Source organism: Palaemon carinicauda, chromosome 6 (genome assembly GCF_036898095.1).
Source record: "Palaemon carinicauda isolate YSFRI2023 chromosome 6, ASM3689809v2, whole genome shotgun sequence".
NCBI lineage: Eukaryota > Metazoa > Arthropoda > Malacostraca > Decapoda > Palaemonidae > Palaemon > Palaemon carinicauda.
The window spans coordinates 37566929-37580596 of NC_090730.1; the positions used below are offsets into that span (position 1 = coordinate 37566929).

At 38.5% G+C, this 13668-nt stretch overlaps 3 protein-coding genes across 3 annotated transcripts; all 3 read left to right on the forward strand.

Annotated features, from left to right (window-relative positions):
- Positions 1–1109: 1109 nt before the first annotated feature.
- On the forward strand, positions 1110–2045 carry LOC137642948 (uncharacterized). The gene has a single exon (XM_068375812.1). The coding sequence runs from the start codon at positions 1110–1112 to the stop codon at positions 2043–2045; it is 936 nt and encodes a 311-aa protein (XP_068231913.1).
- A 4-nt stretch (positions 2046–2049) lies between these two features.
- LOC137642950 (guanine nucleotide exchange factor subunit RIC1-like) lies at positions 2050–4660 on the forward strand. The gene is made up of 3 exons (XM_068375813.1): positions 2050–2198; positions 3860–4363; positions 4507–4660. Exons 1-3 carry the CDS (start codon positions 2050–2052, stop codon positions 4658–4660), a joined length of 807 nt encoding a protein of 268 aa, XP_068231914.1.
- On the forward strand, positions 4657–5343 carry LOC137642951 (guanine nucleotide exchange factor subunit RIC1-like). Its single transcript, XM_068375814.1, has 2 exons — positions 4657–5232; positions 5320–5343. Exons 1-2 carry the CDS (start codon positions 4657–4659, stop codon positions 5341–5343), a joined length of 600 nt encoding a protein of 199 aa, XP_068231915.1.
- Positions 5344–13668: the final 8325 nt, after the last annotated feature.

The following is a 13668-nucleotide window of genomic DNA, read 5'->3' on the forward strand; positions in this document are numbered from 1 at the left end:
CAAAATATAAACAACATAACAGAATGCCGTCCCACGGTCATTCAGAATGATAAAAAGCGCCAAGCATCTCGCTAAATCTGCATACTAAAACTCTAGTCCTAGTGGAAGAGTCAGCGTCCTACAGCCATCGTGTGTTGGAACACATCATATTTGTATTCCTTTTGTACATCCCTGGAAAAGCTTTGCTGGATCAGCATTTTTTGCTTGTGTAATAAATTCTCTCCTCTAACTGAGCCTCACAGAGAAGAACTGAAAAGCTATGGAGGACAACATGATTTTCTTTTCTTTTCTTTTTCTTTTTCACGCATTATGATGTTGATAAGAATTATGAGTTATTGAACCAAAATCTATTAAAAGATTTGGTCTATCATTTAAGATTGCAAAGTTATTTCTTATAAGTAGTAATAAAGTGAATTTATAGAATTCAGTAGACAATTCTCTCTCTCTCTCTCTCTCTCTCTCTCTCTCTCTCTCTCTCTCTCTCTCTCTCTCTCATCGTTTTCTTATTTCGTTTTCTTTTCCTTTCCGTCGTTTGACATTCGCCAGATCCTCGCCAACGTAACTTCATCAAGAACTGCACCAGAAGCATTAGCCTTATTAATTCCAGATCAGCTTTTGATGCAGAGATGATAAGCTTCAAAAGGTCACAAACTTTGATGTCTGAGGTAAGATGAAGCATGTTATCATTTACTGGTCTCATGAGTAAATGAAAGGGCCACCTTTTATGAGCAATGATTAGAAATATACAAAAAAAAGAAGACGTCTGATGATAGAATGGAGTATCAGAGAGTCGGAAACTCTGACTTGTTTGATGAACTCTAACAAGTTGTCCAAAACAGACAAACGTGGCGGAATATCCGGTCGCTTGATTAGATCATAAATTCATGCCGTCCCACAGCCATTCTATACTCGTATATCTTAACATATGCCGTCCCACAGTCATTCTGTACTCGTATATCCTTGCATAATGCCGTCCCACAGTCATTCTGTACTTGTATATCTTAACATAATGCCGTCCCACAGTCATTCTGTACTCGTATATCCTAGCATAATGCCGTCCCACAGTCATTTTGTACTCGTATATCCTAACAAAATGCTGTCCCACAGTCATGCCGTCCCACAGTCATTCTATACTCGTATATCTTAACATAATGCCGTCCCACAGTCATTCTATACTCGTATATCCTAGCATGATGCCGTCCCACAGTCATTCTATACTCGTATATCCTAGCATGATGCAGTCCCACAGTCATACTATACTCGTATATCCTAGCATGATGCCGTCCCACAGTCATTCTATACTCGTATATCCTAGCATGATGCCGTCCCACAGTCATTCTATACTCGTATATCCTAGCATGATGCCGTCCCACAGTCATTCTATACTCATATATCCTAGCAAGATGCCTTCCCACAGTCATTCTATACTCGTATATCCTAGCATGATGCTGTCCCACAGCCATTCTATACTCGTATATCCTAGCATAATGCCGTCCCACAGTCATTCTATACTCTTATATCCTAGCATAATGCCATCCCACAGTCATTCTATACTCGTATATACTAACATAATGCCGTCCCACAGTCATTCTATACCCGTATATCCTAGCATAATGCCGTCCCACAGTCATTCAATACTCGTATATACTAACTTGATGCCGTCCCACAGCCATTCTATACTCGTATATCCTAGCATGATGCCATCCCACAGCCTTTCTATACTCGTATATCCTAGCATAATGCCGTCTCACAGCCATTCTATACTCGTATATCCTAGCATAATGCCGTCCCAGAGTCATTCTATACTCGTATATCCTAGCATAATGCCGTCCCACAGTCATTCTAAACTCTTATATCCTAGCATAATGCCGTCCCACAGTCATTCCATACTCGTATTTACTAACATAATGCCGTCCCACAATCATTCTATACTCGTATATCCAAGCATAATGCCGTCCCACAGTCATTCTATACTCTTATATCCTAACAAAATGCTGTCCCACAGTCATGCCGTCCCACAGTCATTCTATACTCGTATATCTTAACATAATGCCGTCCCACAGTCATTCTATACTCGTATATCCTAGCATGATGCCGTCCCACAGTCATTCTATACTCGTATATCCTAGCATGATGCAGTCCCACAGTCATACTATACTCGTATATCCTAGCATGATGTTACTCCTCTATGTAAATGTGTTTGTGGTAGCTCAAATCCCACTGATTACCGCCCAATTTCCATAACTCCCATATTATCTAAAGTTTTTGAACGTCTTCTGGCAAAACGTCTTAATAGGTTTGCTGAAGGTAATCATCTCTTCCCTAGTTTGCAATTTGGTTTTCGTAAAGGCCTTGGAGCATGTGATGCCCTTCTTACAATCTCCAATGCTGTACAGAAATCCCTTGATTGTGGTCGGGAAGTTCGTATGATTGGCCTTGATTTTAGTGCTGCCTTTGACCGTGTTAATCATGAGGCCCTTGTTTTCAAACTGAAACAGTTGGGAGTGGGTGGGTCGTTTCTTAGCATTATTATTGATTTTTTAAGTAATAGATCTCAAAGAGTTGTTGTTGATGGGCACCATAGTGATTATAGGAATGTGATATCCGGTGTTCCACAGGGTAGTGTTCTTGGCCCATTACTTTTCATACTATATACACATGACATGTGGTTTGGCCTAGAAAACAAGCTTGTTGCATATGCAGATGATGCTACTCTCTTTGCATCAATTCCATCCCCTGAATGTAGATCTAGGGTTGGTGAATCCCTTAATAGAGATTTAGCTAGAATTAGTGCATGGTGCAAATTATGGGGTATGAAGTTGAATCCTAACAAAACTCAAAGTATGATTGTAAGTAGGTCAAGGACGGTGGTTCCTCAACATCCGGATCTCAGTATTGATAATGTTTCTTTAAATATGTATGACTCTTTCAAAATTTTAGGTGTGATTCTCGACAGTAAATTTACTTTTGAGAAGCATATAAGGTCTGTGTCTTCTTCAATTTCACAAAAAATAGGCTTATTGAGAAAGTCTTTCAAGATTTTCGGTGATCAATCTATTCTGAAGAAGTGTTTTAATTCTTTCATTCTACCTTGTTTTGAGTATTGTTCTCCTGTCTGGTGTTCAGCTGCTGATTCTCATCTTAATTTGTTGGACAGAAACTTACGGTCTATTAAATTTCTTATTCCTGATCTAGATATTAATCTCGGGCACCGTCGTTCAATTAGTTCATTATGTATGTTGCATAAGATTTTTCACAACTCTGACCATCCTTTACATTCAGATCTCCCTGGACAATTCTATCCTGTTCGTAATACTAGGCAGGCAGTTAATTCTAATAGCCAGGCCTTCTCCATCACGAGGCTCAATACTACGCAGTACTCCAGAAGTTTTATTCCAGCTGTGACCAAGTTGTGGAATGATCTTCCTAATCGGGTGGTTGAATCAGTAGAACTTCAAAAGTTCAAAGTTGGAGCAAATGCTTTTTTGTTGACCAGGCGGACATAGTCTTTTTATAGTTTATTTATGACATATTTGTTTTTGATGTTGTTGATAGTTTATTATATGACATGTCTGTTTTGACCTTGTTTCTTATTTTAGAATGATTTATTGTTAATTTGTTCTCTTCATTTATTTATTTCCTTATTTCCTTTCCTCACTGGGCTATTTTTCCCTGTTGGAGCCCCTGGGCTTATAGCATCTTGCTTTTCCAACTAGGGTTGTAGCTTGGATAGTAATAATAATAATAATAATAATAGCATAATGCCGTCCCACAGTCATTCTATACTCGTATATACTAACATAATGCCGTCCCACAGTCATTCTATACTCGTATATCCTGACAGAATTTTGTCTCACAGTCATTCTATACTCGAATATCCTGAGAGAATTTTGTCCCAGAGTCATTCTATAGTTGAATATCCTGACAGAATGCGGTCCCATCGTTATTCCATACTCGTAAATCCTAAAGGAATGTGGTCCCAGAGTTATTCTATACTCGCATATCCTAACATAATGCCGTCCCACAGTCATTCTATACTCGTATATCCTAGCATAATGCCGTCCCACAGTCATTCTATACTCGTATATCCTAGCATAATGCCGTCCCACAGTCATTCTATACTCGTATATCCAAGAATAATGCCGTCCCACAGTAATTTTATACTTGAATATACTAACAAGATGCGGTCCGAGAGTTATTCTATACTCGTATATCCTAGCATAATGCCGTCCCACAGTCATTCTATACTCGTATATCCTAGCCTAATGCCGTCAAACAGTCATTCTATACTCGTATATCTTAACATAATGCCGTCCCACAGTCATTCTATACTTGTATATCCTAGCATAATGCCCGTGCCACAGTCATTCTATACTCGTATATCCTAGCATAATGCCGTCCCACAGTCATTCTATACTCGTATATCTCAACATAATGCCGTCCTATAGTCATGCCGTCCCACAGTCATTCTATACTCGTATATCTTAACATAATGCCGTCCCACAGTCATTCTATACTCGTATATCCTAGCATGATGCCGTCCCACAGTCATTCTATACTCTTATATCCTAGCATGATGCCGTCCCACAGTCATTCTATACTCGTATATCCTAGCATGATGCCGTCCCACAGTCATTCTATACTCGTATATCCAGCATGATGCAGTCCCAGTGTCATTCTATACTCGTATATCCTAGCATGATGCCGTCCCAGAGCCTTTCTAGACTCGTATATCTTAGCATGATGCCGTCCTACAGCCATTCTATACTCGTATATCCTAGCATAATGCCGTCCCACAGTCATTCTATACTCTTATATCCTAGCATAATGCCATCCCACAGTCATTCTATACTCGTATATACTAACATAATGTGGTCCCACAGTCATTCTATACTCGTATATCCTAGCATAATGCCGTCCCACAGTCATTCTGTACTCGTATATCCTTGCATAATGCCGTCCCACAGTCATTCTATACTCGTATATCCTAGCATGATGCCGTCACATAGTCATTCTATACTCGTATATCCTAGCATGATGCCGTCCCACAGTCATACTATACTCGTATATCCTAGCATGATGCCGTCCCACAGTCATTCTATACTTGTATATCCTAGCATAATGCCGTCAAACATTCATTCTATACTCGTATATCTTAACATAATGCCGTCCCACAGTCATTCTATACTTGTATATCCTAGCATAATGCCGTGCCACAGTCATTCTATACTCGTATATCCTAGCATAATGCCGTCCCACAGTCATTCTATACTCGTATATCTCAACATAATGCCGTCCCACAGTCATGCCGTCCCACAGTCATTCTATACTCGTATATCTTAACATAATGCCGTCCCACAGTCATTCTATACTCGTATACCCTAGCATGATGCCGTCACATAGTCATGCTATACTCGTATATCCTAGCATGATGCCGTCCCACAGTCATACTATACTCGTATATCCTAGCATGATGCCGTCCCACAGTCATTCTATACTCATATATCCTAGCAAGATGCCTTCCCACAGTCATTCTATACTCGTATATCCTAGCATGATGCTGTCCCACAGCCATTCTATACTCGTATATCCTAGCATAATGCCGTCCCACAGTCATTCTATACTCTTATATCCTAGCATATTGCCATCCCACAGTCATTCTATACTCGTATATACTAACATAATGCCGTCCCACAGTCATTCAATACCCCTATATCCTAGCATAATGCCGTCCCACAGTCATTCAATACTCGTATATACTAACTTGATGCCGTCCCACAGCCATTCTATACTCGTATATCCTAGCATGATGCCATCCCACAGCCATTCTATACTCGTATATCCTAGCATAATGCCGTCCCAGAGCCATTCTATACTCGTATATCCTAGCATAATGCCGTCCCAGAGTCATTCTATACTCGTATATCCTAGCATAATGCCGTCCCACAGTCATTCTATACTCTTATATCCTAGCATAATGCCGTCCCACAGTCATTACATACTCGTATTTACTAACATAATGCCGTCCCACAATCATTCTATACTCGTATATCCAAGCATAATGCCGTCCCACAGTCATTCTATACTCTTATATCCTAGCATAATGCCGTCCCACAGTCATTCTATACTCGTATATACTAACATAATGCCGTCCCACAGTCATTCTATACTCGTATATCCTGACAGAATTTTGTCTCACAGTCATTCTATACTCGAATATCCTGAGAGAATTTTGTCCCAGAGTCATTCTATAGTTGAATATCCTGACAGAATGCGGTCCCATCGTTATTCCATACTCGTAAATCCTAACGGAATGTGGTCCCAGAGTTATTCTATACTCGCATATCCTAACATAATGCCGTCCCACAGTCATTCTATACTCGTATATCCTAGCATAATGCCGTCCCACAGTCATTCTATACTCGTATATCCTAGCATAATGCCGTCCCACAGTCATTCTATACTCGTATATCCAAGAATAATGCCGTCCCACAGTAATTTTATACTCGAATATACCAACAAGATGCGGTCCGAGAGTTATTCTATACTCGTATATCCTAGCATAATGCCGTCCCACAGTCATTCTATACTCGTATATCCTAACATAATGCCGTCCCACAGTCATTCTATACTCGTATATCCTAGCATAATGCCGTCAAACATTCATTCTATACTCGTATATCTTATCATAATGCCGTCCCACAGTCATTCTATACTTGTATATCCTAGCATAATGCCGTGCCACAGTCATTCTATACTCGTATATCCTAGCATAATGCCGTCCCACAGTCATTCTATACTCGTATATCTCAACATAATGCCGTCCTATAGTCATGCCGTCCCACAGTCATTCTATACTCGTATATCTTAACATAATGCCGTCCCACAGTCATTCTATACTCGTATATTCTAGCATGATGCCGTCCCACAGTCATTCTATACTCTTATATCCTAGCATGATGCCGTCCCACAGTCATTCTATACTCGTATATCCTAGCATGATGCCGTCCCACAGTCATTCTATACTCGTATATCCAGCATGATGCAGTCCCAGAGTCATTCAATACTCGTATATCCTAGCATGATGCCATCCCACAGCCTTTCTAGACTCGTATATCCTAGCATGATGCCATCCCACAGCCATTCTATACTCGTATATCCTAGCATAATGCCGTCCCACAGTCATTCTATACTCTTATATCCTACCATAATGCCATCCCACAGTCATTCTATACTCGTATATACTAACATAATGTGGTCCCACAGTCATTCTATACTCGTATATCCTAGCACAATGCCGTCCCACAGTCATTCAATACTTGTATATACTAACATGATGCCGTCCCACAGCCATTCTATACTCGTATATCCTAGCATGATGCCGTCCCACAGCCATTCTATACACGCATATCCTAGCATAATGCCGTCCCACAGCCATTCTATACTCGTATATCCTAGCATAATGCCATCCCAGAGTCATTCTCTACTCGTATATCCTAGCATAATGCCGTTCCACAGTCATTCTATACTTGTATATACTAACATAATGCTGTACCAGAGTCATTCTATACTCGTATATCCAGGCATAATGCCGTCCCACAGTCATTCTATACTCTTATATCCTAGCATAATGCCGTCCCACAGTCATTCTATACTCGTATATACTAACATAATGCCGTCCCACAGTCATTCTATACTCGTATATCCTGACAGAATTTTGTCTCACAGTCATTCTATACTCGAATATCGTGAGAGAATTTTGTCCCAGAGTCATTCTATACCTGAATATCCTGACAGAATGCGGTCCCATCGTTATTCCATACTCGTATATCCTAACGGAATGTGGTCCCAGAGTTATTCTATACTCATATATCCTAACATAATGCCGTCCCACAGTCATTCTATACTCGTATATCCTAGCATAATGCCGTCCCACAGTCATTCTATACTCGTATATCCAAGCATAATGTCGTCCCACAGTAATTCTATACTCGAATATACTAACAAGATGCGGTCCGAGAGTTATTCTATACTCGTATATCCTAACATAATGCCGTCCTACAGTCATTTTATACTCGTATATTCTGACATGATGCCGTCCCACAGTTATTCTATACTCGTATATCTTAACATAATGCTGTACCACGGTCACTCTATACTCGTATATCCTAACAGAATTAGATCCCACAGTTATTCTATACTTGTATATCCTAACATAATGCTGTACCACAGTCATTCTATACTCGTATATCCTAACAGAATTCCGTTCCACCGTTATTCTATACACGAATATCCTTACAGAATGCCGACCTAGAGTTATTCTATACTCATATATCCTAAGAAAATGCTGTACCACAGTCATTTTATACTTGTATATCCTAACAGAATTCCGTTCCACAGTTATTCTATGCTCGTATATCCTAACAGAATGCTGTCCTACAGTCATTCTATACTTGTATATCCTAACATAATGCCGTCATACAGTCATTCTATACTCGTATATCCTAACATAATGCTGTACCACAGTCATTCTCTACTCGTATATCTTAACACAATTCCGTCCCACGGATATTCTATACTCGAATATCCTAACATAATATGGCCCTGCAGTTATTCTATAATCGTATATCATAACAGGATGCTGTCCCACAGTTATTCTATACTCGAATATCCTAACAGAATGCAGTTCCACAGTTATTTTATAATCATATATCTCAACATAATGGCGTCCCACAGTCATTCTATACTCATATACCCTAACATAATGCCGTCCCACAGTCATTCCATACTCGTATATCCTAACATAACGCCGTCCCACAGTTAGTCTATACTCGTATATCCTGACAGAATGCCATCCCACAGTTATTCTATACTCGCGTATTCTAACATAACGCCGTCCCACAGTTAGTCTATACTTGTATATCCTGACAGAATGCCGTCCCACAGTTATTCTATACTCGCGTATTCTAACATAAGGCCGTCCCACAGTTAGTCTATACTTGTATATCCTGACAGAATGCCGTCCCACAGTTATTCTATACTCGCGTATTCTAACATAAGGCCGTCCCACAGTTATTCTATACTTGTATATCCTGAAAGAATGCCGTCCCACAGTTATTCTATACTCGTATATCCTAACATAATGCCATCTCGTTGAGATACCAGAGAGTTAGGGCATCTTTTGAATGTCCAGATAGTACTACATTGGATCCTTCTCTCTGGTTACAGTTCATTTTCTCTTTGCCTATACGTACACTGCATAGTTCGGCTTATTCTTATCTGTCCTCATACACCTGAAAACACTGAGATTACTAAACAATTCTTTTCATCCAAGTGGTTAATTACTTCAATGTAATTGTTCAGTGGCCACTTTTCTTTTGGTAAGTGTAAAAGATAGGACATTAAAAATCAAACCATTGTTCTCTAGTCTTGGGTAGTGCCATAGTCTCTGTACTATGTTGTTAGGTCTGCATTCTAAAACTCAACTCTAGTCGGTGTGTGTTGGAACACATCACATTTATATTCCGTCTTGCATACGGAAAGCTTTGTTAAATCAGTATTTCTTTTGTTTGAGTAATATAAGATATTCTCTCCCCTGATTCTGGTTCGAGCAGAAGAGATGAAATACTGAAGGGGACACATTGAGAATTTCTGCTTTTCTAGACTTTAGGATGGTCAAAATATTCACGAATTATTGTGTTTTTACTAGTAATGATTATATGGAATTCGATAGTTAAATCCATCAATTTTTGCTCTCTCTCTCTCTCTCTCTCTCTCTCTCTCTCTCTCTCTCTCTCTCTCTCTCTCTCTCTCTCTCTCTCTCTCTCTCTCTCTCTCTAATACTGATTAATGACCTTAACATTTTGTTTAGACAAACAATTACAAAATTCCAGATTCGACCAGAACCTCTAATCATTTACTTTCAAAATTCCAAGTAAAACAACAACCTATTTAAAGCAAATAATTATACACTGCAAACAGTTTCATAGTCCTTTCGTTAAGCCCAACAATATATAATTTTGAATTTTTGCCTAGTATATGATTATAACCTTTCAATAAGGCGATATATTCCACAATTTTTCCAGCTATGACTAGATTGTGGAATGATCTTCCTAATCAGGCAATTGAATCGGTGGAACTTCAGAAGTTCACACTTGCAGCGAATACTTTTAATGTTGAACAGGCTGACGCGAGTCTTACATCATAGTTTGTATATGACATACATTTCAACGTTGTTACTCATTTTAAGATATTTTATATAATCCTTTTCATATGGTTTTTCTATTTCCTTTCCATATAGGTCTATATTTCCCTTTGGAGTTATAGTATCCTGGTTTATCAACAAGTGTTATAGTTTTACTAGTTATGATATTAATATTATCAAAACTTTTTTCTTTTTTTTTGTAAGTGAATCCCATAGAAGAAGCATTTGACAAAGAACTAGCCAACTTATGAATGAGATGATAATTCCAATATATTAAACGATGTCTTCTTCTCTTGTAAACTCACAATGGAAGTCTTTTACACATTCTAAAGCAGATTGGTTCCATTTTCCTTAAGATAATGTATTTATCTCCTCAGTGGGTTTCAATACATATCACACTCCAAGCAACCTCTTTAGCTAAAATGGCTCCTCTCCTCTGAAATGTCAACATCGTTCCAATTATCTGCATGTGGGCAATATGGCTAAGATTAAATATGTTGGTTATATAAAATGGAAGCCTTCAAAATGAGCCAGACTTAGAGAGAGAGAGAGAGAGAGAGAGAGAGAGAGAGAGAGAGAGAGAGAGAGAGAGAGAGATGTTAAGTATTTCATGACACTCTCCACGGGAGGTAAATAAACCCAAAAGCAAGAGTGAGGAGTGCCTGGTCTTGGAGGAAACCCGATGGGGGGAGGAGACGAAGGATACCGAGTGCCAGGCTGGCAGAAGGAAGAGTAGGAGGGGAAGAAGGAAGAAAAAAAAAGGAGAGAAGAGGAGAATGGCCACTTCAGAGGTTTGTCTTTTTTGCAGAGTTTGAAATTAATTTATTAAGTAGAACATACCTTTTGTATAGATTTGGACAAAACTAAATGCATTAAAAGAAAATGTATTGCAACGATAAAGTAGATAGATAGAGATATATCAATTATCTAGTTTAATTTTAATTCCTATACCACATAGAAATGTATAACGATAGAAAAAAAATAGCTCTGAATTGAGAGAAAAGCATTGAAATATTCATATCATCACATCTTATTGTCTCTGAAACACTTCCCATAAAGAGAAATATATAATCTGAATCATAACATATTATGGCTACCTATAATACATTATGGCAACACTTATACCTTCCCGTTCTATGGTTAAGTTTTCCTTTTCAAACAATAACAAGATATTCTCTCTCTCTCTCTCTCTCTCTCTCTCTCTCTCTCTCTCTCTCTCTCTCTCTCTCTCTCTCTCTCTAAATATACGCACACACAAATGGTTTTAGCAGAGCTGCTGTTTACCATGGCTAGATTACAGTGGGGTAGTTAACCCCATGAGCGAAGAAGTATTGTTTGGTAATCTGTGTTGCAAGATGAATACGGACAGAGGAGTGTGTGAAAAGAATTAGCATGACTATTCGGTGTATGCACGGTTATAGGAAAAATGATCTGTAAGCAGAGACAACCTGGTCCTATGCAGTACTGCCTTTGCAATCAAAGAACCCAGTAGCTCTCTCAGTAGTGGGTATCTTTATTATATACCCTCACACACACATACACACACACACACACACATAGGCTATATATATATATATATATATATATATATATATATATATATATATATATATATATATATATATATATATATATATATATGCCCTTAAATCTGCACTCTTTGGTGTAGATGCAACAGTTCCTCTTTTACCTTAACCAGATGGCCCAGTCACTCCCTGTCCAAAGGAAAAGGCAACCCTTTTGGATGATGTTTTTGACACTAAACAGAGTAATGAAAACCTTGAACTTCCTCATTCCTGTTTTCCTGAGGCTAAACAAACTAGTTTAGCTTTTCGATCTCGTGAGATTAAAGCTCTGTTGATGGACCTTGATGTTTATGGAGGTGTAGACCCAAATGGTATCTTTCCTTTGTTTTTTTATAAAGACAGCAGATTTCTTAGCTCCAAAGTTATCTGTTATTTTGCACAAGTTAGCAAGAAGAGGAGCTTTTAGCACTAGTTGGAGAATTGGTAATGTTACTCCTCTATGTAAATGTGTTTGTGGTAGATCAAGTCCCACTGATTACCGCCCAATTTCCATAACTTCCATATTATCTAAAGTTTTCGAACGTCTTCTGGCAAAACGTCTTAATAGGTTTGCTGGAGGTAATCATCTATTCCATAGTTTGCAATTTGGTTTTCATAAAGGCCTTGGAGCATGTGATGCCCTTTTTAAAATCTCCAATGCTGTACAGAAATCCCTTGATTGTGGTCAGGAAGTTCGTATGATTAGCCTAGATTTTAGTGCTGCCTTTGGCCGTGTTAATCATGAAGCCCCTGTTTTCAAACTCAAACAGTTGGGTGTGGATGGGTTGTTTCTTAGCATTATTATTGATTTTTTAAGTAATAGATCTCAAAGAGTTGTTGTTGATGGGCACCATAGTGAGTATAGGAATGTGATATCTGGTGTTCCAAAGGGTAGTGTTCTTGGCCCATTACTTTCCCTACTATATACAGATGACATGTGATTTGGCCTAGAAAACAAGCTTGTTGCATATGCAGATGATGCTACTCTCTTTGCATCAATTCCATCCCCTGAATGTAGATCGGGGGTTGGTGAATCACTTAATAGAGATTTAGCTAAAATTAGTGCATGGTGCAAATTATGGGGTATGAAGTTGAATCCTAACAAAACTCAAAGTATGATTGTAAATAGGTCAAGGACGGTGGCTCCTCAACATCCGGATCTTAGTATTGATAATGTTTCTTTAAAATTGTATGACTCTTTTAAAATTTTAGGTGTGATTCTCGACGGCAAATTTACTTTTGAGAAACACATTAGGTCTGTGTCTTCTTCAATTGCACAAAAATATGGCTTATTGAGAAAGTCTTACAAGATTTTCGGTGATCAATCTATTCTGAAGAAGTGTTTTAATTCTTTCATTCAACCTTGTTTTGAGTATTGTTCTCCTGTCTGGTGTTCAGCTGCTGATTCTCATCTTAATTTGTAGGGCATAAAGTTACGGGTATTAAATTTCCTATTCCTGATCTAGATATTAATCTTTGGTACCATCGTTCAATTAGTTCATTATGCAGGCAGCATAAGATTTTTCATAACTCTGACAATCTTTGACATTCAGATCTCCCTGGATAATTCTATCCTGTTCGTAATACTAGGCAAGCAGTCAATTCTAATAGGCAGGCCTTCTCATTCATGATGCTCAGTACAACGCAGTATTCTGGAAGTATTATTCCAGCTGTTACCAAGTTGTGGAATGATCTTCCTAATCGGGTAGTTCAATTAGTAGAACTTCAAAAGTTCAAAATTGGAGTAAGTGTTTTTATGTTGACCAGGCTGACATGAGTCTTTTTATAGTTTCTATATGACATATCTGTTTTTGACGTTGTTAATAGTTTATATAGGACATATCTGTTTTGACGCTGTTACTGTTTTTAGAATGATACATTGTTAATTTATTCTCATCA